A 22,258-nucleotide genomic window follows, 5' to 3' on the forward strand; every position below is an offset into this window, starting at 1 on the left:
AAGGATGCTGGGAAAAAGACACATTTGGTAGGAATGTAAATTAGTGTAGCCACTATGGAAGGCAGTATGGAGATTCCTCAAGAAAACCTGAAGCTAGAAGTACTCTATGACAGAACAATATTGCTCTTGGGCATTTATCCAAAGATTGCAAGTCAGGATACAATAAAGGCACCTACACATCCAAATTCATTGCTATATTATTCACCATTTTCCTTTCTTTTTTTGCATGCATTTAACTATTCTTTCTTCCATTTAAGTAATTACTTGGTGCCAGGCACCAAACCAAACATACTCTCTAACTAGAGTAGTAAGACACAAATGATCATCTCTTCCTAAAGTTTATAATCCAATAGAGAAAAGAGTCATGACAAAAGCAACTTTAGGTATTGTAGAAGTTCAAAGTCCATCTTAAAAACATCAGCTAACTAAATGTGGATAGAAAGGACAGGATCCTAGGGAAAGTCACATACAAAGCAATACAAGAAAGACAAAGAGTTAAATGATCAAATATGGGTAAGGAGAAGTTGATAGAAAATATTATTGTCCCTTGTTATCTGTGAGGATTGGTTTCAGGATCTCCACCCACAAATATAAAATTCACAAATGCTTAATTCCCTTATTATCATGGTGCAGTATTTCTATATCGCCTGTGCACTTCCTTTGTGGTACTTTAAATCATTTTTAATTTAAATTTTATTGTGAAGGTTATGTACAGAGGGGTTACAGTTACCTAAGTAAGATAATGAGTACATTTCTTTTTGAACAGTATTACCCCCTCCTTCATTTTCTCCCACTTTCTCCTGACTGATTCCCCTTCCCACCAAGTTGTAAAGTTCATTTCTGGAATAGTATCTAGTGAGTATTATTGTTGAATTGGTTCACCCTTTGTCCCACTGTTTCTTTGATGCCCCTTCCCTCCCCCAAATCAGATAAACTTACATACAAGTCAAAGTGTATAGAAATCAAAAACAGTTACCACAGGGATAAAACAAAGGAGAAAAGAGGAAGAAAAAATAAATAATTTCAAACAATACAATAATAAAAACCTCTTGTTTCTAATTATTGGAGTTCATTTCAATAAGCTCATTTTATATGGTCATGTACACATATCTATTGAGCCATTGCAATCCTCTCCTAAGAATTGTCTCCTTTGTTCTCAGTGTGCAAATGCTTAGAACACTGTTTAATCATGTCCAAGCATAATTATTTGTCCTTTACTCTCCATTGGATTAACTATTTATAGGCATATTCTAGTTATTACAAATAATGGAAACCATGCAGCCTATGTTTCTTTGGGTCTGGCTTACTTCACATAAAATAATTTTTTCCAAGTCTTTCTAATTCCTTACGAATGGGACAATGTCATTCTATACTACCTCACATAATATATGTGCTATAAATGGCATAAACAGATTTTGTGGTATATTGTTTAGAGGTTAGTGACAAGAAGAGAAATCTATAGTTGATACAAATGCAAATTTAACTTCAGTTTGGATCTATAGTAAGTTAAATTTGTGAATCCATGGATACAGATGGCTGGCTGTATGTACGTAGGCCCTGTTTTAAGAAAGAGCATGGTTCATTTAACAAGCAAGGCATCTTGAAAGGCTGACAAGGAAGCCTCTAACATGGGTTATTTAAATAAGCTCAGAGGCCATCAAAACTGTTTTCTTCTCTTACTGCAACTTCTTTATGACTGGTTTTAATGGCACTATTGCATAGAATTGTGGTTGTAGGATGTACCCTCTCCTTGAGATAGCCTACACCCAAACAATTTAAACTGGTTTTCTCTACTGGAGAGGATTAGAAAAGGAAAATTCATAGTTGCATTTTTCCAAAAGGAAATTGTTACTACAGTAACCTGAAAAACTCCAAAAAATGGCCCAAGAAAGGAGATTGAGGAACTTTCAGTCTTCTTGATGTGAGGCTCCACATATATATTATTCTTTTTAATTTGAACCTTCTTGGGAAAACAAACAATTCACTTCCCTAAGCAGTATGTCTGCAGGTAGGGACAAATTAGGTCCTGAATTGACTGCCACCATACAGCATTCCATTAATGATTAGCAGCCTCATGGCAGCTTACTGTGGGGCGAATCACCCCAGCCAAGCAACCCCATTCGGTGTAGCATCTCACTAATAAGACAAACTGTGAAAATAGCTAGACGGTTATTGATCTCTTTGGTAACTGAGGTTAACAAGAAGGGGGTGGTGATGGATTGGTTCTTTCCATTGTTTAAAAATGGAAATGGCTTTTAAGCAAGTTGTTATTGTTCCATAAAGACCTGTGACTGATGTTAGGGGTCTTAGTTAAAATAACAAGCAAAAAAAAAAGACCCCCATCTCTCTGAGTACGTGTTTCCAGCCTATCTGCTTAGAGCATGCAAATTGGAACAATTTGCAGAGAGTAAGCGGACTTGTGCCCAATCCTTCATAATTTATTCCCTTGGCACTGGGTGGTCCCTCTTTGTTTTTAGCCATGAAACTCATGTACCAGTGGAGTGCCTGGTGGCATGTGACAGGAAGTAGTGGCAACCTAGGAAAAACGTAATTGACATATGAACAGAAACTCAAGCTTCCTTTCACTTCTGACATTTTGCTTATCTAGGAAATCAGGGCTTCTCAACTGTGAGATGACAATAATACTGTTTGACCAAGTTATGAAGATGCATTGAATGGATCACTTTGGGTCTGGTGTGAAATGATCAGAAAATCTAAAGAACTATTTTTTCTACAAAAAATAATGCCAGTGCCCTTATCTTCCTAACATGGAGAGCTCTGTTTATGATGGGATTCTGTTTCTGACAACTTTGAACTCTAGATTGCCTAAGGCATTGCTTTACCACGCAGAGACTGATGTGCTCTCTTTTGTCTTTTTAAGTTCCTGAGTATATTCTTAACTTGCTATTAATAATCACTTCAGCCAGAAAAAATGTGTGATATTTTTGCTTTTGTTTGTTTGTCTTTTCTGTAGAGGATTCAGATTAGAACGGATGGTTTTGAGCTTTGCCTAAGCCCGTGCTCCTGGAAAACAGCCAATCCTAAGAAATTCTCTCACAGTTTTGTGTTTGGGAGATGGCTTACTGCCGTGAGCCACCTCCCCTAGATGGCTTGATAAATCTCAGATGTCTGCCTTGTTTACCTATAATAAGGCCAGATTCTCACTGCTTGTTTAGCTTATAAATGATTTGGAAAACTGTTGTCCTAGTCACCCTATCTGGACAAATGCCTGGTAATTTGCTTGATCAAAATTAAGGAGGACTTTTCTTCTTTCTTCAGTTCCTGGACTCTGCCCACACCCCACCTCAAGCATATGCAAACATTGGGAGCTTAACCGAACAGTGCAAGGAGGTACAGCTTCACCATAACAGCTCTTCTGAGAATCATTTGACCCCAAAGAAAATAATGTCATGTTCAATTGTTTCATCATGCTACCTGATTACCTGACATTCTAAGCCCAGGTTGTTTTAGCCTTATGCTGTAACAACATTGAAGTACCACCCCAGTTAGAATGGCCAATATCAAGAAAACTAATAACAAATGATGGCATGGATGTTGCCAAATGGAATTCTATTACACCTAGTAGGAATGTAAGTTTGTTCAACTACTCTGGAAAGCATTATTGAGGTTCCTCAAAAAAACTAAACATGGAGCTACCATGACCAAGAAATTCCACTCCTGGGCTTCTCTACAATAGATTACAAACAAAACTAAAGCTATAAGCACAACCATGTTCATCACAGCATTATTTACCATAGCCAAGATATGGAATCATCCCAGATAGATGCTTCTCAATTGATAAATGGATGAAAAATGTGATATATATGTATGTGTGTGTGTATATATATATATATATATATATATATATATATATATATATATATATATGGAATAATGGGATTCTACACACTTATGAAAAATGATACTGTATTATTCATAAGGAAATGGAAAGACTTGGAAAAAATTATATTAAGTGAAGTAAGCCAAACCTAGAGAAGCATACGTTGCATAGTTTCCCTCATTTGTGGTAGCTAGAATGTGCCTAAAAATCTACAAGTAAACATACTGGTTGATAAACAAAGGGCTACAAATGAGTTAACTGAAGTGTAATAGACTATGGAGAGCATAAATAGTATAATTCTTTAAAAGACTAAGTCAAAGCCCCCCAAAAATACATACCAGAAAATAGGTATGTACATGGGTATGTAGGTTGGGGGCCAAGGGAAGTGGTATAGGAAAATGAAGGGAGGAAGGAGGCAGAATGCAGACAAGAATTTATTGTATTTTTGCAGAATTGAAAAATATAAAGGACAGGTCTACTTAACCATTGCCTTTCTTCACCTGATCTTCACATTGATCTCACAATGAATATGATCACACAGGGAACCTGATAATCTCCCAATCTCTGATCTACATTCATCAGCTCTCATCATTCTTTCTTCCACTTGAAACTTTATGCGTGCCTTGTACTCCTTTAGGAGTGAAGGTCCAGTGGGCTGCACAGAGCCCCTGTTGATGGAGCTCCCCTCTTCTCCCTCCCCCCGTACTCCTTTCCTGGAAGGGAAACTACTTTCCACATGGAGTGAGTTCTATGATTTATTTCTTCAAATATCCTACCCTCTCTCCTCTGGAAGCCTTGTCACCTGGTTCAGTGCCCCTAGTGTGGCATGTAGTCAGGTTTGAGAGGGGTCACATTCGAATGTAATGTCATTCCAATCAGGAGGGAATCTTCTTAGGGTTAGCTGTTACCTTTCTTCTTCTCTCAGTCTCATGGCAAATACTGATACATGGCAAATACTGTCACATGGAAAATACTTAATACTGACACATGGCAAATAATGATTCCATAATGAGTAAAATTACAGCATGCCCAGATGAGTAAGAACAGGGAAACACTGCCATCATTGTTTACCTAGAGGGTCACAGGTTTTGGTTTTCAGAAAGCAATTCTAATTTTCCCAAATCATTGCTAGGAGGAAGAATAGTACCCATCACTGTTTTCCAAATCAAAACATGAAAGTAGTTATGTCTGATGCTGTCCAAATTCTAAGTTATACTAAGTTCCCAACCTGTATTACCAAATTTCTTGCTGCGTGTTCTCAGAACCAGCAAGCAAGAAAGTGACACATCCTTTAGAGTTTGAGGTATCTATCTGGATTCTAGACAAAGAATAGAAAACTTCATTATTGTTCAGAATCCTTTTAGACAAATTTTAATTAATACATTTTTATTTGATTTTGAAGACAGTATTCTGATGACCCCTATTCAACTAAGAAACCCATTTGGAGACAACTCATGTAGTTGAGAATTTTTTCAAAAAGGGATTCCCTGGGCTCAAGTTATATCAGATTCATATGGTGGACTTGTTCAGATAGCACTACAGCTCTATGCCAGACAACTAATTCATGATCTCAACAAGTGGTATTGAGTTTGTAGCCTATTGGGATTTGGGGAATCCTGGTGGTACACATCTGTAATCCCAGATAGTTGGGAGGTTGAGAGGTGGGAGACTCACTTGAGCCTAACCAGAAGTTGAAGGCCAGCATGGGAAACCTACTCTTTTCTGCTCATCAGAATGAGCAGAAAAAAAAGAAACTGGCCACGTTTTCTAGGTCATTTTGTTGCACATCTATGCTATATCAATATTATGTTGAAAAGTTCTTTTTTTGGTTAAGAAGGCCTTGTGCTTAAATCATAGCATTGCCATTTGTTAGTTGAATGACTTTGAACAATTGAGAACTTCGAGGGCAGACATCTCAGAATGCCAGACACATGAGGCACCAAGGCTCTCTCCCAAGAGCCTTGATACCTGTTCACCAGCTGGCATAGCCCCAAGTCAGCATTTACCTAATATGCATTCATAGCAAACCTGGCTGTATCTAATCCTGACCGTGCCCTGGTGTTTTAAGTTGTTGATTCCTACTTCTTTTACATTAGTTTAGTCTAAAATAACTTAGCTCATTCATTTTTATGACCAAAACATCTGGGAAAAGTCAGGAGTTTCTATTGCATTTTTAACAGGGTAAGTGAATTTAATCTGTAGTTCCTGCAGCTGCTATTTCCCCTCCTACTGGGTTCTTGGGCATTCATTCCACACCAACCCAACACGATTTCATCACATGGTTTTAAAGAGTAAGACTTCTTTCCATTTTCAAACAGCCCAGCAGGAGCTTGTAATTCTACAAGATGTGTAAGCACAAATGAACAAGTAAGTTCTTAGTCAAGGTGACCTAGAGAGTTCAAGGCCAGAGGCCATTTGTCAAAGAATCCCCAATAAAGGATCTAGAATTTGTTTGCTTACTTCCCCTACCTCCCAGTTGTCTAATATAAAACTATATTTATTCATTTTTTTGTAAAAATATAGAGTGCTTTTGGAAACTTTATAGTCTAGGCTCCCTAGATAAAAGGCTTAAATTGTGAAGATCTTTATACAGTTCCTGGCCACCAAAGCAAAAGCAAACTGGCTTTTAAAAATAATTTTGAACTGTGAAACTACTCAATGTGATTTTAGAAGTGGCCAGGATTCTTAACTGAAATAAATTCAGAGACCACGAAGTTAATGTAAACATTCAAGTGGTTGATCATAACAACATACGTGGATGGAGAGCTAGGGGCCTAAGACTCCATGTGCAAGTCCACAGATTACATATTCAATATAGGATACGGCAAAATAACATTCCCAGTCAGTATTCCCTGGCCATCAGTATGAAATCTCTGATCTAGAAACTATGTATCCAACTTGTTTAGAAGCTAATCATTAGTGTAGCTGCAAACAGATGCTCAAAATTGAATTCTTCCATTTGTCAGCTATATAATCTGAAGCAATTTGGAGGACCACTATGTGCCTGTATGAAATGGAAATAATCTTACTATTGACTATTAATTGCAAAAAATACATCTAGAAATGTGCCCAAATACTAAGCATTTTATTGATGACCTAATATTTTCCTTATTGAGGAGGGAAAATTGAAATCTATGGAAACAAACATATTCTACAGTCATACAGCTGGCCTCTACAGTGGTTATGTTAGGTGTTTATAGTGGGACACAGCACAGTAAATTCCATATTGAGTATCACTTACTCTACATCAATGAGTTTCAAAGGTAATTTCATCTTACTAGCACTGGGCCCTTCATTACCTTTTACTTCTAAACTACTTGCCAGTATTCCTCTGTATAGAACAGCGCTTGATGGTGCAGCTGTGAAGCAGATTTGGAGATTTCAAGCCAGACTCATTGGCTGTTGCTCCATGTCACCCTTCTTGATGCCGAAGATTACAAAGAAAAACACAAACCACGACACCACAAAATTTAAAACTATAAATGCAAATCAGTTGACTATAGGTCTTGCTTCCTTTGCATGCGTGAGCTTCCTTTTGCAAAGTTGTATGTCTCTGTAAACCCTAACACATTTTACATATAAAAATAAAACAAAGTGGATGAACCCTTGAAGCCATGGAAAATGATCCCCTCCAAAAGCTCCTTACACCTATCTTCCTGTTACTTAGCAAGGAGCAGAAACTATGGAGCTCATAATTTATAGCCTTCATCTAACATAGAATGGTTTAATATTTGCCTAAAACTCAAGCTGTCCTCAACTGATTAATAAGTCATGGTACTTCTTTGGGACCCAACGAGAAGAGCGATACGGTGATCTGCTGCCTTACAGGACTTTTTCTTATTACAGGACATGCACATCATCAGCACTGATGAAAATCAAGTATTTGCAGCAGTGCAAGAATGGAATCAGAATGACACCTACAACCTCTACATCTCGGACACACGTGGTATCTATTTCACCCTGGCTATGGAGAACATTAAGAGCAGCCGAGGTCTACTGGGAAACATTATTATCGAATTATATGAGGTATGGAGCCAAAGTTGGCCTTTTACTGGGTTGACGTCTTTTACTTGTCATGAGTCTTAATAGTCTAAACACAAGTTTTGGAGTTTTGGATGCCAATCTCAGCTGTGCCATTAAGAAATTTGTCTTGGGTTTTACAGAACTAATATGGTCTTGGATATATTTAGTTCTGCATTTTAGTGTACAAGGTCCTTTACATATTTATTTATTTATTTGTTTGTTGGTTTGTTTGTTTGTTTATTTATTTTGTACTAGACCTAGATCATGAACTCAGGGCCTGAGTGCAGTCCCTGAGCTTTTACCTTCATGGCTGGTGCTCTGCCACTTGAGCCACAGCCCCACTTTTTTTAAAAACATATTTAATCGGTGTGTTTACCAGGCATGGTCCCACTGTCTGGGCTATTAAAATTATTATTAGAGGCCCTGCTAAGGTCAGGGAAAGAGTCCTTACCCATGGCTAAGGTCGAGATAAGAGTCCTTACCCATAGTTTCCAATCAAAGAAGCTTTGATACCAATTTGAGGATTATTGCCAGTTGTCCTCACTGCACACAGGTCCTCTCTTACTTTGACTAAAGGATCTCTAATTATATCAGATGGGTTTGTATAAAAGCAGCAGGCCTTTCCTTCCTAAGGCCATGCATTAACCTTGTTTCATGAAAAGGAAGTCTAGTCCTCGGCCATTTTAGAGGATTACTTCTGCCAATGAGACGACCTGGCTTTTTAGCCAAGAGGGTTTTGCATGCTTCTAAGACTACCTCAATGCTTAGTTCTCTGAGATTGTTATCTCCAACTATCAGGGCTGGCCTCCCCCATGCTATGGATCCTGCAATTCCTACTCCCACCAGTAGTTGACCTAAAAGCCGGGGCTGCTCTATGAACTAAACCAGTGTCTAAGTTGAAATGGGCCCACCCCACCATACAGATAGACATAATGAATACTTTCACATCAGTGCACCAATCCTGACTCTATGTACATTAGCTCCATTGTAAAACTCATGATCCTGTGTTCCCAGTATATACCCTTAGCTAAGGATACTCAGGGGACAAGGATTTGACCCCTGACAAAACAAAAGGGGAAAATGATAGGGTGGAGGAAGTAAAGATGGAATATAATATCTAACTTGGATTGTGTAAAATGGATAATGAATGATTTTAAGATATAAATGTAAGTGTGCTGTGGATAAAATTTCCCTGGTAGCTAGCTATGTTAGCTAGTAACTGTAATTGTAACCCTGTAACCCTGTAACCCAGGAACTCTAATGTCTGATTCTGCTCTTTTCTGAGCAATGCTCACCCTAACCCAGCGGAACCAACACCACCCTTTGTTCTATTCCCCTGCTTCCCATCAGCAAAACCTTGGCGGGAAATTTAAAAAGTGCAAATTTCTTGTAAAAATCATTGGCTAAAACCAACACCCAGCCTCCCCCTTTCCCTGCCCTAGCCCCAAATGCTTAAAAAGCCAATATGGGCTGTCACTTGGGGCTGTTTCCTGGGATCCCAACTCCAGGTGCGGTCCTGGTGCATCAGCACCATTTGCTCAATAAAATCTTTTACATTTTCAAAAAAAAAAAAAGAACAACTTTGTTTTGGGTCAAGAGATATACATTACCTGTGACTCAATTCCAGGAAAATTGAGATTCTTTGTGAGATTATTGTGAGGTGGGAGATAAAACATCTGTGTGGGCTCTGCCTCAACAGAGATATCTTGTGTACATAGCATGATTACATGCCGGAAATGAAGGTGCGTAGCCTAATCGATAACTTAGGTATCTTTTTTAAACTGTGCTTTTTCTTATGGACTCCAGGTAGAAATAGTATTAGCTATGTGCTTAAATTATTTGAAAATCTTATTCATTAATGCAGTTTGTCACTGCTAAGCATGAAAGTGTCATCAGATGCCAACAGCTATGCAGGGTAAAGACTGGGCTCCAATATGAGCAGGCCACATATATTGTTCTGTTTCATAAAATGCAATCATCAGTTAAAGAGTAATCTCTCTTACAATTTAAGAGATTTCACATAGAAACTAGAAATGAACTAGCTTTAGTGAACCTGAGGAAGTGGTGCATTGTTATGCTTCTGTGATTCTGTGAGTGTGTGTAGTATATGTGTATGTGTGTGTGTGTGTGTGTGTGAGAGAGAGAGAGAGAGAGAGAGAGAGAGAGAGAGAGAGAGAGAGAGAGAGAGAGAGAGAGAGAGAGAGAGAGAGAGAGAGAGAGAGAGAGAGAGAGAGAGAGAGAGAGAGAGAGAGAGAGAGAGAGAGCACACTTTGATGGGCGGGACTGGGAACAGTGATGGCCCTGGCTGACCACATGGAGATAAAGATGGAGTGTCTTATTGTCTAGTATCAAGCAGTGGCTGGTGGTCGAATCCACATAGGTTGTATGCTTGAGTTGTTATTTCCAGGTGGGGCCTAAGATGGGCTCCCTGAGCTGTTGTTCACTTGTGGATGTTCCTTTGGGCAGAATGAAGCTTTTAAAATAGCAAGGTAAGTGCTTTTGACAATGATCTCCCCAGAATAGTGCTTTGCTAAGCTCTAGCCTCCATACAGTGGCATAACGTTGGCTACTCAGTTATCGAGAGTGGCAGAAATAGTTTGTATTATAGTTATCCTATTAGGTAGAGGTGTGGTAACCCAAAGGCATGGGATGAATGGAAGTACATGTGTTTTAAAAGAAGAGGAATGGATGTCATTCTACTTCTACAAAAGCAGTGGGAATACCCTCATTTCCTAGGACATAACTGACAAGTGTTAACGTGATTCCCTTTAATGACAAGGTCCCACTTGGGGAAATGTCCTAGATTTCTTTTGTGGTAAAAATGGGTAGAGACAAATAACTTCAGTACACTTACATTCTCATGCCTGTAACTACACCAGGAAAAAGAAATATACTTTTATTACTAAAAATGGCTCACATCCTGGGGGAGTGTTTAGGTGAATGTTCCTAAGACTGAGGCCATTACAAGTTCCTGCTTGCACAAGTCAGGTGATAGAGATGAGATGTTTATTGATGCCCCTGTGGTCAGGTCCAAACAGCAGATGGCAGATGTGGCTGCAGATGATTTTACAGTCAAGAAACAAGAAACCCCCATGACTCTGACTTCCTTGACACTGTGGGCAAGTTTGCTACTGTGATATTCTGCTAAGAAAGGGAAGCTGAACCTCCTTGGCCATTTAAAACCTCAAGCCACTGTGATCTGAAGCAGAGCATGAATCACTATGAAGAATGTGCACAGATACACGTAATTTTTTTGTCTCCCTGCTGAAGTTGGTCTTCAATATTGCTGGGAGAAAAATAGCATGGTGTCATTGCTTTTACAGAGAAGCAAGATGCATCAGGTTGGGGCAACTTTTTCAAAACCAGCTCTGTAAGCCTGTTTTTCTTTTAGCTTCACTAGCGTTGCTCATGTCCATACTTTGTATTTAGGCTCCATGTCAGCAGAGATGGCTGATTCTTATCTTCAGGCAGCTTACAACCAACGTTTGAGAGGGTCAGTAGACCAAGTCCCTGCCCAAGGCTAGAAGCAATTGAGTCAAAGAGAAAGAATGAGATGAATGGAAGTCAACCAAAATTTTATTGTTCTAAAAGTTGCGTAAGAGGAAGTGGAATCGTTAATCTTTTGAGTTAGATTCATCCATTTGGTAGCAGGCAGAGATGGTAAATCAAATATTTTCCTGTAGAGGATCATTTCTGTAACAACTGAGAATTGAGGTACAGAATATGTGATTTGTTCAAGTGGATTCTAAAATTGGGCAAATCAGTATAAGCTGTATGTGTTCAATTCTTTACATCAATGTGATTGATCTGTTATCCTGGGGAGAAGGGAGGAACGGGGAGCCAGACCAAATGTTAAGCATGAGCTAAACCACGGATGGTGTAGATTTTGGAGCAAGTGATCTCACTTGTCTATTTGTTTTGCATTGATGCTTGTCTAGGACAGAAATGAACGTGTGGTAGCTTAGTTAGATTTTAAATTCTAGAAGGCATTTAAGTCACAGGTGAGTAAATGGAAAACAGACAGTATCTGGACCATGACCATATTGAAGATTTTTAACAGGGATGTTGTTTTGCACCTGGAGATACATTCTGTGGCTAAGAGATAAAGCTCAATTTAATTGGTCTCCAGGGGTCATTAGGATTCAACCTTCTTTCTGTAGATTCTTATGCAAACTGGGATTGTGTACCATATGTCCAGTTAGCAAAGAGCCTGCATTTTTTTTCTCCTGGACTTCAAACACCCTTGTGTGATACAGCTGGAAAAAGCTGTGGAGTCTCAGATCTAATTCAGCCAAATGAACACCACTTTCCAGAGAGTATTCTGTCAGGTGTGTGAGGATTGACTGGTGTGTAAGGCTCACGGTCTACAGGACACATGGAAGTGATCTTGTTAAGGTAGAAATCACAGTCTAAATCATATTATAGGTACATCTTTTATTTCCTTTTGGGGTCACTAAAGGAAAGGTAAACTAAAACAAGAAATCAGAGGAGACTTAGAAGTCAGTTGGCTCACATGATGGATAGCTGCAGATGAGGAGAGGAGAGCCAGCTTCAGGTGGGTGGAGCTCTAGGTTCCTGCATACTTGAGTGGATTTATGGAGTAGTGGGTATGGAGATCATAGAGATACTAGGAAAGTGCTGGCCTTTATCCTAACTTTTTCTTCCCATGAGTACATACAAACAATTAATAATACCAGTATGTTAGAGATTACTTTGTAACATTATAATTTTACAGGGTATTACAATCCCAAAGGTCAGAGATGCCTTTAGTTAAATGTCAGGTATCAGGTAGGTCAGGTTGACCTTGATCTCCTTAAGGTGGTGGTGAATCACCTTACCTTGCACAGTAGACCTCTCAAGCCTCTTGACAATGGAGAAGATCCATGACAGCATGAATTTTGATGAAAAGGTAACAGTGAGACATTGATAGTCCTTGGAGACTGAAGCAGATCAACTCTACTGAATACTACCAAGCCCACAATTTCTGTTTTTAAATCTTACAGTAGCATCTTCTATAGAGCAATTCTCCTGTTGACTCATTTCTTAATCTATACTTGAAAATGGAATATTCTCATGAACATGATTAGATAATTAGGGAAGGAAATAACATTTGAAAGGCAAATGTTAATTAAGCTCTTCCGAATGGTGGCAGAAGTCTAGCACTGAACAAGGCTGGGGTTAACAATGAAGACATCCCTTCTGTGGGCTTACGATTATCATTTCCCACATTCCCACCAATAAACTCTATTTCATTTCCTTGTGACACACAAATCAAGAATCAGATATTCAGTTATGCTCTAGAAACATCTCTGAGCTGATGCAAAAATTTTGCACAGCACTTTCCTTTGGTATAAAGTATTCCGCTTAAAATTCCTTATGATCAAAACAGCTTCACCCTTAAGCCTTACACAAGCATTGGCAAATACAGTAATATACTGAATGAGCTACATGCATACTTTTAAATATTTATTGTGCATATTTTAAATAGCAAAAAAGCAGATGAAGTTAATAATACATAATATATAATAATATATTTTACTTAAATAAATATTTTCATTTAGTATAGGTTTAATATGAGAAAACTATAATTTGGTATTTTTTTATACTGAATATCCAGGATCCTGGATATATTTTATGTTTCTCATACAACTTAATTCATATGCTAATTTTTAACCTGAAATACTTGATCAACAGTTACTTTTCATAAAATAATAATAATAATTTAGTAAAACTATGTGCTAAAAGTTTACCAATAACCAAATTGAATACCATTTGTTAAGTTTACATTTATATTGATCAACAGTTAGTTTTCATAAAATAATAATAATTTAGTTAAAATTATGTGTTAAAAGTTTACCAATAACCAAATTGAATACCATGTCTTAAGTTTACATTTATATTGACTCAAATTTTAAATAAAATTGAAAATCAGTCCCTTGGTAGCATTAACTACATTTTAAGGAATCATATGTTGTCAGTGGCTGTCCTTCATATTGGAATGCATAGATGTAAATAGTTTATATACTTTTTCTTATTTGTTTCTTATAGTATTTCTGTGTGGCATATCTAATTCCCATCACATCTGAAGAAATTACAGAGATGCAGAGAATTTGGTGGTTTGGCTCAGATGTTATGGTTAATAAATTGTGAGGCTGTATTTGATAGGGTCTCTATCTGCCTATAATTCGAGATATTTCAATTACCCTTTTTAATCTATAGATTTTGGAAATATACATAATTTACAAGCAGTAAAACTTACCCTTTTTGTCTGTGGTTCTATGAGTTTTTACAAGTATATATAGTTGTGTAACTGCCACTGAAGTCAAGGCAGAGAGTTCTATTCCCCAGAATATTCACTTTTCTAGTCAATCTGGGATGTCATTGACAGTCAGCCATCTTCTCCTTGTCTGTGCTTTTGCCTTTTTTGGAGTAGCAATCAGTGGAATGACATAGTGGGTTACCTTTGTTTGAAGTCTGGCATCTTTCACCTTGGAGAATGCATCTGAGAGTCATCTAGTTGTCAAGTGTGTCTATGGATATGTGGAGTAGTATTGCATTGTGTGGAGGTGCTCTAGTGAGCTATCCCAGTTGAAGAATAATCAGGATGCTCTCAGTTTGGGGTGGTTATGAATGCCAGTTCTATAAGCATTCATATCATCATAGTTTTTTTTGTGTTAGTTATATTTTTTTGTTTTTGTTTTTTTGCTCGCGGTAAATACCTCAGAGTTGCTGGGTGAGTCAAATGAATTGCACATTTCTAAAAAGCTATACAACTGTTTGTAAAGTGGCAGTTGTGGTCATTTCAAATCCACATCAGCATTTAGTAATATCAGTGTGTGTGTGTGTGTGTGTGTGTGTGTGTGTGTGTGTGTGTGTGTGTGTGTGTGTGCGCACGCGCACGCATGTGTACTCATATATGTGCATATTTGGCTATTCTGAATAGGACCTAACACTACCCTCTTTAGGGTTTAATTTTTATTTCTCTACTCAGTGAATATACTTATCCCCTAAGAAGTTATACACAGATGGATATAATGAAACTCACTATCCAAACTCAGTGTTCTGATCTCTGCTCATATTACTCACACTTCCTTGCCTTCTCCTGTGCTTAATTGTGACCTTTGGCGACCTCTCTTGGGCCAAATGAACAGCTGCTGGTGAGCTCCATAGGGCACTTTTCCCTCAGCTGACCTTCATCAGACCCTCACCGTGAGACGGACTCTGGGGACAGCCTAAGGCAGATCATGGTAATTGCTTTTCTCAGCAGAACCCTGAATTCTTTCGCCTGAGGTCTCAGGGGCCTGACTGGCAGATGACCGTGCCACCTGGACACAGTGCTTTGCCAAGGGTCTGCTACTATTTATCTATTGTTTCCCAGGGGGAAAGTGGGCCATGAAGCCTTGACACCTTGTACCCTCTCCTTTGGACATCTTCCTAGACCATTAGCCACTATCACATGTCTCCTTTCAGACAGCAGTGGAGAAAGCACCTTTATAGTACCTCTTCCGATGAAGACAAGTACTATAGATATGTCTTATTCCTTAATAATTTTGTGGTTTTTTTTGTTTTGCTTGAGTAAGGCTAAGTAGGGCTCCACGATACCTTTTAGGCAAATATGTTTATGTACATATGTACGTATGTATAATGAATATATGGTTATAACTCCTTGATTGTAACAAGAACATATTTCTAACTTGGGTTCCAGTCAAAAAATTGATGTGAGATACCAAAAGCTGAGTGCCCTACCATCTTAGCCCATTTGCTTATATAAGATATGGAGACAAGAGATAATTCAGTCATCATGTAAGGGCTTTGAACTATCCAAGTACAGATGGATGGAAAGTGTTTGGTTCCTTTCAAAAGACAAAGAGATGCCTGTGACTTTATGGAGTGACAACGTCACAGGAACCTGGGTTCCATGGAAATTGCTCCTCCCTAATTTACTTTTCAGTCCTCAGTCTCCTGAGTTGGCCCTATTTTCTGTGGGCTGCACATGAAATGCCCGGGTGGTGACCTTTCAGTGATGGGATGCATCCAGGTGGGAAACAGGGTCATGAAGGCAGTGATTTCAGAGGAACTGTGGATCAGGGCCCTGGGAGTCTGACCTGTGTATATGTGGTTATAGAGCTTAGGGAAGGTGGGGAGAGGGAGCAACTGAATTAGGAGAAGGAATTTTATGGTTGTCCAACAGAGAAAGTACCCACTCTACAGCCAAAAGCAGAACCTTTTGGCAGAATCTTCTAGAAAAAACACAGGTTTCTTCTTGCCATGAAGAAATGATCAATTTAATTAATGCCTTTTAGCTCATTTTAAAGTCCAAGGCTATCTGGGGGGGCGGTCTAGGGGGATCTCTTGGCCTCCACATTTGCATGTGAAATCCCAGTGTCCTTGAAAGACACTGACAGAAAATTGTCAGGGTAGAGGCTGAGGCTAGGAACAGGCAGAACTCCAGTGCAGAGGCCCTGCCCCCATCCTGCTCTCTGTCCTTACCCTCAGTTCAAGGTGGGAGGCTGGCTAATCAATTATATCCTTGGTCCTTTGTCAAATTCCCCAGGTGATGTTGTCCTTCCCTGATAACTCTTTTCTCTTCCTGACATTCCCTTTCCATTTGCTTTGTGTTTTTTGTTTGTTTGTTTGTTCATTTTATTTGGGTTGGCATTTTCCTTGAAGGGCAGTGAAGTTACTGTGGGGAAAAAAAATCCAACAGAAGACTTAATTCATCGACTAAATTAGGTCATGTAGGAAAAACAAAAACATAGCCAGGTGCTGGTGGTTCATGCTTGTAATCCTAGCTACTAAGGAGGATGAGATCTGATGATCATGGTTCCAAGCCAGCCCAGGTAAGAAAGTCCATGAGACTCTGTGAGACTCTCATCTCCAATCAACCACCAGAAAACCAGAAGTGGCACAAGTGGTAGAATGATCACCTTGAGCTGAAGAGCTGAGGGACAGCACTTAGGCCCAGATTTCAAGCCTCATGACCACCACCACTACCACACCACCACCACCACCACCACCAAAAAGTTTAAAAAAGAAAAAACAAGAACAACAAAATCATATTAGTTCCTTCCATGGAAGTTTTTCCTTTGCTTCCTCTAGTATTCAGCTAATTATGACCCATGGACAGATGAAAAGTGGGATTTTAAAACTTGATATATCTCAGTTCATCCAACAAATAGGTGGGTCTGCCTATTGTTTATATGTGTTTAGATTTTCTGAATAGACCTTTGGCTTTAGTTTATGCTGGAATGTCCTTGTAAAGTTACAAGGAATCTTTGTTTGATATAGGACTTTATCATCCTAAATAATGTTCTTGTCCATTATGAAGAATAAAAGAAATGAAAGTGAGTCACATCTGTACTTAGCTTAGAAACGTATTAGGTGATAGATCTTTAATCCTCCAGCTTACTCTACTTGTGGTGATTCTCTGTTGCCTTCTAAATATCAAGGACATTCAGATCCCAATTCATTAGGAGCTCTGGCAAAGCTGCTCTGCATTATCTCATGGACCCTTTGCCAGCTAATGAAGGAAAAGAGGAAAAACCACCAATTTTAAGGTGACTGTGGGCTGTGAGCCAATCACACAATGAGCCAGTAACATGGACAGAAATAGATGCCAGGTCAGCTGCCCCCCCAAATCTACTAGGTTACTAATTGGGATTTCTGGTCTCCCACCATTAAGAATACGCGTAAGACTCTCTTAAATAAAGGTACATGTCTCTGGAAGGGCAGCATCTTCAGCTGGGGTCAGAGTAAATGTTAATAGTGAATTAAAGATAAAATCAAATGGCAAAAAGTACACTCAGGAAAAGTGGGGGAAAGAACATGAGGAAGATGGAGATGGGGTAGGTAGGGAGGTGGTAGAGGCTCTGAAGATGAAACTAAACATCGTTCAGAGGCTACAAGATATACGACATGATTCATCGTGTTCCTCTTTCTATCTCATATATTCCAAACAACCTGTGAAAGATGCTAGGAATTCTTTCAGGACTCCTTTAAGACTACAGGTATTTTGACCCAATGTAGTTCTTCAACTTTCCCCTTTTTTCCTAGGTAGCAGGCATCAAAGGTATATTCCTGGCAAACAAGAAGGTGGATGACCAGGTGAAGACATACATCACTTACAACAAAGGCAGGGATTGGCGCCTACTGCAAGCTCCAGATGTGGACCTGAGAGGGAACCCAGTGCACTGCCTGCTGGTCAGTCACCAAGTCCCACGCAGACTCAGATCACAGGGCAGGCTGCTCCCCCAAGCATGGTACCTCAAGGGTTTTCTCAGCACCAGCCCAAGACTCACAGAAGGTCTTGGGAGTTGAGCTTCTACTGCAAAGCAATTTTCTACAATTGCTAGACTACTAGTCTATGGGTTCAGATTGTCCCACACATATAACTCATTTGAACTGTACAGTATTTACATGTACTCAATAAATGCCCGTGCAATTCAACTAAGAACATCCAGTGAGCTCTAGCTCATAGTAAGATATAGAAGAAATAAAAATCTCAAGCAAAATTTGGCCTGGTGGTGTGTACCTGTAATCCCAGCTGCTTTTCAGCTAGAGATGAGAAGATTAAAGTTCAAAGCCAGCCTAGGCAAAAATATTAGTGAGATACTATCAACAAGACAAAAGTGATAGATAAGTGAATGGATAATACTTTAAGGATAGCCCTGCCTGGATAAAACCACAAGACCCAATCTGAAAAATAGACTAAAGGCAAGAAAGATTAGAGACCTGACTCTAGTGGTAGAACTCTTCAGTACCAAAGCTAGGGATACAGACTGGGACAGATGGAGCCCTTACCATTTTGCATGTTAAACTAACTCCAATATTTTGTTTTGTTATCTTTTCTTCTTTAAAACATCCTTTGGGTATTAGGAAGATCAGAGACAAAGGGGTGCCTAATGCTAGGAACAGCTGGTAGTTTCAAGATTATAGCATGAAGAGTTGGTTTTTCCTCCCTTAAACCTTACCCATGACTTTATCTTATTTTCTTAACTTAGTCTCCTTTTTTTCTCATTTCTATCATTATTTTTATTAATTGCATAGAATATGTATTGATAAATCTCCAAGCTCTTTTAAATTCTTTTTTGTGTGAACTCTGGTCCTGGGTGCTGCCCCTCAGCTTTCAGCTCAAGGCTAGCACTCTACCACTTGAGCTACAGCGTCACTTCCGGCTTTTTTCTGCTTATGTGGTTCTGAGGAATGCAACCCAGGGTCTCATGCATGCAAGGCAAGCGCTCTACCACTAAGTCAACTTCCCAGCCCCCTCCAAGCTCTTTTTAAAATGCACAATGAGGATACATAAGTCCATACATAAAAATCACAGACTGAGGAATTTTAGTAATATCTTAAAATATTTCAGGTAAGATTCAAGCAAAACTATAAACAGGAACAAAATATTCTCTGTGTGTATGTGTGTGTGTGTGTATATATATATATATATATATATATATATATATATACAGAAATAAAACTGTGTGTGTGTGTGTGTGTGTGTGTGTGTGTGTGTATACACACAGAGAGACAAATCAGTTGAAGAAGCAAGTGAAGAGTAGAGGGCCTAGGTTATATCAATGTGTTTTCCTTCTTTACTCCCTTCAGTGCCTTCTTAGAACTCAAAGAATTAAAAATTTGATGGTCAAGGGCTGACATGGTGGTGGTGGTAGTGTTCTTATTCTGTTGGGGAAGAAAAAGGCCTGGGCAGCTTCTTAAATCCATCCATGAGGACAAGGAATATGACTACAGATGATATTAGGAAGGAAAGGACCATGGACTGATGTTCAGGACAACTCAGAATGTGTAATACTAGCTATGTCAAGTGGACATGACCCATGCCTCAAAACTGAGTCTAAAGCTCATCGTCCCAAATCTTACTGTTTCTGTAAGCTGAGCATTGTGAAGTTCTATTTCTAGTAGGGCAAGAGGATGGGAGATTCAGGAGTTCCCTTGAGTGAAAAAATTTTCTTCTTTATCATTATAGCCTTTCTGTTCCTTACACCTGCACTTGCAGCTCTCTGAAAATCCATATTCCTCAGGACGAATCTCCAGCAAGGAGACAGCCCCAGGACTTGTGGTGGCCACAGGTAAGGAAAATATCTCCTGGGCTTCTCGCTCACAGAGCACCTCTAGAATTAGTTTGCCACTTATTTTTGGAACATGCACTAGTTTGGTTTTGCATGGAAACTATGGGAATTCTCTCCAGAAAAACATTCTAGAATCTAGAATGCAAACAGTTGTGGATAACTAAGGTTAACAACCTCTTCCCTAGTCACAGAACAGATCCTTAGGTTTGTTCTGCAAGAGGCCAGAGATTTCTGTCAGTGAACTTACTAGTCAGAGAGATTTGAAAAAAAAAAAAAAAAAAAGAATTCTCACTTTAAGAAAACATGGTATATGAACTTCCCAGCTTCCAAATATCAGTTGGGGCAGTTTTCTCTTTACACAGAAGATACTTTACAAAGAGTTTCACCCTAGAGCTGTTTTTAATCAGGAGGTCTCTGGTGCATGTAAAGGTTTGTTTACACATGATTAAGCACTTGGCTGAAAGCCTGGGGGAAAGGCCAGAAAAGCTTAAGGTTGCATTGTTGGAACCACTGTCCACTGAACATCAATCAGAAGTGAAGATAAAGCAACCCAGATGAAAATGAAAGTCTCAGGGGAATGTGGTCTCATTAGCATGCACTTGATTTGCATATACCTTTTCAGGAATACATTGACAGCATCAGGCTAGGCAGGCTTCTAATCTTAGAAGTTAGAGCTCTGGTGTTAGGCAGCTTTCTCTTGATGAAAGCAGATATATTCATAGTGGCTTTCTGAGGAGGTACATTCAGATTCTTTCATCAACTTTAAGCTCTGGGTCTTTTATACATGGCTTTCTTCTCTAAGTGTCTACTCCACCAGCAGTGACCAACTGTTTTATTCAGATGGTCAGTGAACAGAGCCTGCTGGTACTTTCTTTTTTTAACTCAAGGCTACCACTTTGAGCCACAGCACCACTTCTGGCTTTTTCTGTGATTAATTGGAGATGCGGGTCTCCTACCCAGGCTGGTTTTGAATCATGATCCTCAGATCTCAGCCTCCTGAGTAGCTAGGATTATAGGTGTGAGCCACCAGCACCCAGCTTCTTTTTTTTAATTAAAAAAATTACTCTTTTTAAGTAGTTGTACAAAGGAGTCGCAATCTAACAAAGCAATTTATGCATACACTATATCTTGATCAATGTCACCGCTTTTAACTTTCTTATCCATCCTTCTTCTCCTCACCCCTTCCTTCACTCTTCTTAGTTTTGTAGGATATATATTGGATACCTCTGGGTGGTATCTTGATCAAGAAGAGTCAATCATGAATTGCATGACTGCTGTCAGGCACCAAGGACAGTGATAACTCAGGGCAGGATCTGTTGCTGTGCTCCTAGCTTGGGCGTGATCCTATTCTCCACCATCAGTGCGAGCTGGCTTTTCCAACTCAGGAGCTGTTGTTACTCTTGCCTTTAGTCTAGGCCTACAGGAAACCAGGGCTGGAGCAGAAACTGCTGCAAAACTTCTCAGGGGTACAATTTAACATGATTGGAATGCTTGAAAGGTAGCCAGGTATTGTTCAATGTAGTCTAAGCACCTTGGACTTTAATATTTTCATTGGAAAGGTGGGAATAATAGAACTAACATAGTAGAATTGCAGGGCTAAATGAAGCAATGAATTTCAAATACTTAAAACCATACTCAGGACACACTAAATGTTCAGGACATGCTATCTGTCATCATCATTACTATCATAGACATTCAAGCTGCTCTTTTTATATCTGAAGACTATAATTTGTCCATCTCTTTCTATAGCACCATTAATCATACACATATATCATGGATGCAATGAAACTCAGAAACCCATAGTTCTTGTTTTCTAAGCTGAGCTCTAACACTTACAAGGCTTGCGAATTTGACTTAGTTTTACCTTCTTGGTTTCATTTTTCTCATCTGTAACAAAGAATGTTTTCTACCTTGCAAGAATGTTGCAACAACTTGAGGTCAAGTAATCTATCTAAAAGATTGGAGAGTTAGGCATGGATGGTGCACACCTGTAATCCCAGCACAAGGAAGGCAGAGGGAGGAGAACTGTAAATTCCAGGCTAGTCTGAGCTACATAGGGAGACCTTGCTTTAAAAAGCAAACCAACCAGTTAAAGAAAAATAAATGTGAACAGAGTGCCGAGAGTTTAGTTATGTGGGAAGAGTGGTAGTTGCTATTACCTGTGAATAGTACATGCTTTCAAATTAGTCTACTTTTAACTCTTCTTTGAGTAACTGGCATGGGATAATAGTGACTTATTTTTTCTTTGTTCTTGTTCATTAAATTTGACTAATTTCTTTTTTCCTCCCTTAAGTGACATCCAGGACTTCTT

General features: G+C 39.1%; 1 protein-coding gene across 1 annotated transcript; it reads left to right on the forward strand.

The window, feature by feature from the left end:
* Window positions 1–3,279: 3,279 nt before the first annotated feature.
* LOC138840983 (VPS10 domain-containing receptor SorCS3-like) lies at window positions 3,280–20,811 on the forward strand (the record flags this gene model as incomplete). The annotated part of the gene is made up of 5 exons (XM_070041420.1): window positions 3,280–3,351; window positions 7,688–7,867; window positions 17,918–18,064; window positions 19,845–19,947; window positions 20,750–20,811. Coding segments are annotated over 5 exons (564 nt in total), but the record flags the coding sequence as incomplete, so codon positions are not given.
* Window positions 20,812–22,258: the final 1,447 nt, after the last annotated feature.

This window comes from Dipodomys merriami, unplaced genomic scaffold, assembly GCF_024711535.1.
Source record: "Dipodomys merriami isolate MVZ:Mamm:240054 unplaced genomic scaffold, mDipMer1.0.p SCAF_3099, whole genome shotgun sequence".
Lineage (NCBI taxonomy): Eukaryota > Metazoa > Chordata > Mammalia > Rodentia > Heteromyidae > Dipodomys > Dipodomys merriami.